Source organism: Equus asinus, chromosome 13 (genome assembly GCF_041296235.1).
Source record: "Equus asinus isolate D_3611 breed Donkey chromosome 13, EquAss-T2T_v2, whole genome shotgun sequence".
NCBI classification, from domain to species: Eukaryota; Metazoa; Chordata; class Mammalia; order Perissodactyla; family Equidae; genus Equus; species Equus asinus.
The window spans coordinates 15,496,362-15,499,131 of NC_091802.1; the positions used below are offsets into that span (position 1 = coordinate 15,496,362).

At 45.2% G+C, this 2,770-nt stretch overlaps 1 protein-coding gene across 1 annotated transcript; it reads left to right on the forward strand.

Annotated features, from left to right (window-relative positions):
* Positions 1-927, forward strand: LOC106821974 (olfactory receptor 1A1-like). Its single transcript, XM_014826881.3, has one exon. The coding sequence runs from the start codon at positions 1-3 to the stop codon at positions 925-927; it is 927 nt and encodes a 308-aa protein (XP_014682367.3).
* Positions 928-2,770: the final 1,843 nt, after the last annotated feature.

The following is a 2,770-nucleotide window of genomic DNA, read 5'->3' on the forward strand; positions in this document are numbered from 1 at the left end:
ATGAAAGAAGACAACCAGTCTTCTAACATGGATTTCATCCTCTTGGGAGTTAGCGGTCATCAAGAACAGGAAGATTTCTTCTTCATCCTCTTCCTGTTAATTTATCCCATCACATTGATTGGTAACTTGGTCATCATCTTGGCCATTCATTCTGACATTCGTCTTCACAATCCCATGTATTTTTTCCTTGCCAACCTCTCCTTTGTTGACATCTTCTTCTCCTCTGTAACACTCCCTAAGATGCTGGCCAACCATATTTTGGGCACCAAAGTCATCTCCTTTGGAGGATGCCTAACACAGATGTATTTTATGATTGCGTTGGGTAACACAGATAGCTATATCTTGGCAGCAATGGCATATGATCGTGCGGTGGCCATTAGCCGCCCGCTTCATTACACAATTATGAACCCATGGTGTTGTGCCCTACTAGTTGTTGGGTCTTGGGTGGTTGGAAATGCCAATGCCCTCCCCCAAACCCTGCTCACAGCTAAGCTATCCTTCTGTGGACACCAGGAAGTGGCCAACTTCTACTGTGACATGGCTTTTTTGCTCAAGCTATCCTGTACTGACATCTACTTCAATTTGAAGATGATGTATGTAGGGGTTGGTGTTTTCTCCATGCCATTACTATGCATCATCATCTCCTATGTTCGAGTCTTTTCCACTGTCTTATGGGTTCCATCCACCAAGGGTGTGCTGAAAGCCTTCTCCACCTGTGGTTCTCACCTCACAGTTGTTTCTTTGTATTACGGGACAGTCATAGGAATGTATTTCCGCCCTCTGACTAGTTACAGCCTAAAGGATGCACTGATAACTGTGATGTACATGGCAGTGACCCCAATGTTAAATCCTTTCATTTATAGTCTAAGAAATCGGGACATGAAGGCTGCCCTGGGAAAGCTCTTCCACAGGGGAATCTCCTCATAGCCTCATACTATGTAGATTTCGGTCACCAATTAGAATGCACTTGAAAATCCAGCCCAAATGTCCTCCCTCTCCAATAAACAACCTTTGATCTCACAGGGTAAGACCACTCAGTTCTGCAGGCTTCCATTCATTCTTGTCAGATCCAAAAGCATAAGTGGTGTCAGCAATATATGGCTTCACCCTTTCAGGCATCTCGTATAATTGAGCAAAGAGGCAATATCATCTTTTGATGACATTTTGGAGAGGCCACAGCCACTTTCAAGGTGTTAATGTAATAGTGGATTTCCTTTACTTCATTTATTCATTCTGTTTCCCTCAGCCAATATTCCCCGTCTCCCTTAGACTCTAACTTTTCCACCTTTGGAAGGGACATTAGGTTAAGCCACTGTGCTAGTCGAGACTATAGGCAGCTATACTAGTCTAATATTCCCTTCCCTGATACCAACCCTGATATCAGTTTCCCTACATTAAACCCAGCATATATGGGGTTAAAACCAAAACACTCATTCCCTGCTTGCTCCCTGGCTTCCTGGCTCCAGAATCCACTATCATCCATGGAGACAGACACCGCCAAGGACAAGCACCTGGATCCATTATCTCCTCCCCGCAAAGAGATACTAGCTGGTGGGGAAGCTGCTGACCAGCAAGGTCACAGGCTCCCTCCTCTCTGCAAGTAGTCTCAAGGCCAAAGATGGGCTGGTGGGAAAGCCCCTACCTAAAACCCTAAATAAAAACCATTCCTTTTAGCTTTTCAGGGAGTTTGAGATTTCAGCCTTAGCTGCCCTCTCTCCTTGCTCAGTGCTGTGCAATAATAAAATTCCTACTTTCTTTCACTACCCCCAGTGTCAGAGATTGGCTTGCTGTGCAATGGGTGAGCGAACTCACTTCAGGTTCAATATCACCCCCTCAGTCCACCTCTATTCAGATAAGGTAAGGTTGCATGGGTACAGAACAAATGAGCTGTACTGACCACTAGGCAATTAACTTTGCCAGATGAGATCAAAGTACAATCCACCCTATCAGGCCTTAGGAATTCTGACTTAAGATTCAAAAGCATAGTTACAGTTTCTTGCATAGGAATTATCCCTGTCTCCAGGCCTTGTAGCTGCATCACTGGTCCTGTGACCACTGCATCAAGTAGGGGGAAAAATCAAGGCAATGTGGGAAAGAAAGAAAAGTAGAGTCATTATAACTGTACTCCTCCTTTGACAAGAATTGCAGTCATAACAACATCCTTCCCCACCTCCTGTTCCCCAGAGCCACTGGAAAAACAGAAACCTATCCAGTGGGGACACTCCTTTAGCCTCATTCATCTTCATATTGGGTATGAGCACACACTCATGAGGGCCTGTACGCCATCCTTTTATGCCTTTATCTCCCTCCATTTTAGATGACCAATGTTTGAATTGCCCATTCCATTTCTCTCTCAAACTGGTACTCTGAGGAGGCGCTCTCTCTCTCCCCATTGTTGGACGTTATGGGCTGCAAAGTCAGTTCCTTGTCTGAAGAAATAACTGTTAGCCATCCAAAATGGTGTAATAGCTTCTCTTCCAGTTCTTTTATAGCACTCAGCATTTGCGTCTACCACCAGATAAGCAAAGCCTAGTCTAGAGTCAGTGCCTATTCCTGTCAAGACCCATTTGTAGCCCCCAAGGGCTACCAGCATCAGTCCCACTTGCCAGGTATGATCAGGGTTTTCCCCCCCAGAGAATTTGCCACGTGGCCATATGTGGTCTCTGTCTCTTGCTTGCAGACAGAACAGTTCTTTCTGGCATTTAGTGCTTTAGGAGGTGCAAGAGGAATAGGTCCAGATTCAGCCCATTTCTGCATTGCTGCAATACCA

Coding starts and splice junctions, on each gene's coding strand:
- LOC106821974 (XM_014826881.3), top strand. CDS start 1: ATGAAAGAAGACAACCAGTCTTCTAACATGGATTTCATCCTCTTGGGA.